General features: G+C 47.7%; 1 protein-coding gene across 1 annotated transcript in view; it reads right to left on the minus strand.

The window, feature by feature from the left end:
- Positions 1-37: 37 nt before the first annotated feature.
- LOC119587509 overlaps positions 38-914 on the minus strand; it is a 1,028-nt gene continuing 151 nt past the window's right edge. Inside the window, exon 2 of the mRNA XM_037936236.1 lies at positions 38-803. Within this exon, the coding sequence (XP_037792164.1) occupies positions 189-803 (615 nt within the window). The 3' untranslated portion in view covers positions 38-188. The remainder of the gene's footprint in view (positions 804-914) is intronic.

The raw sequence follows: 914 nt of genomic DNA on the forward strand, positions 1-914 counted from the left end.
TGTATCGTGTTAGAGAAAGGATTATTATAGTTTATACTGACAGTAGTGATATCTTTTATTCACAATATTAGTTATATATACATGTGTACACGCTGACGATATAAAAGAATCTCTGTCAACGCATTTCAGTACAAAATGGCTGAAATATTAATTATTTGGTATGATACTGTTAGCCGAACTGATCCTCTTTATGGGGTTTTGTAGAGGTTAGAAGGTGGAGAATAGTTGCTCGAAGGAGGGCTGTAACTCCCGCCGACGCTGCCTCCGTTGGAACCTCCTCCATTGCCTCCTCCGGCGCCGCCTCCATGGCCATTGCCGCCCACGACTTGGCCGTTGCCCTGAGATGCTGAACTCAGTGCTGTTTGGAGATCTACCCCGCTGGGAAGAGTCGGGTTCTCTCCTTCTGCGTAGTTCACGAAGAACACTTCGGGGTTGGATGGCGGTGGTGCTGGAACCTCGATCACTTGCTGGTCCTGTTCAGACTGCTTATTGAGGACGTACACGACGTGTTGCTGTTGTGGCGGTGGGACGACGATGGGCTCCGGGCCCTGCGCACCTTCAGGCAGTCTCACGAAAATGATGTTGCGCTCCACTTTAGGCTCTGGAATGTATTCTGGCTTGCTAACCTCAGCTACATTTGCTGGAACATCATACACAAACACACGCCGCTTCACTTCAGGTGTGACACAGCTACCATCCACGTGTTTTACTTGTCCTTCACCGCAGGACGGGCCAGAAGGCGTCGGCAGGTTGTATCCTTGCGGCGCAGAGGACACAGCAACCACGAGTGTGAAACAAAAGACCTGTAAGAAAAAGAAAAATAGTTTGCGAATTACACTTTGATAATACTCATAACCCTCCCTACAACATACCTCGTAGTTCTTTGTAAAACAATGAAGTGTTACTAAAAACAA

Source organism: Penaeus monodon, chromosome 22 (assembly GCF_015228065.2).
Source record: "Penaeus monodon isolate SGIC_2016 chromosome 22, NSTDA_Pmon_1, whole genome shotgun sequence".
NCBI classification, from domain to species: Eukaryota; Metazoa; Arthropoda; class Malacostraca; order Decapoda; family Penaeidae; genus Penaeus; species Penaeus monodon.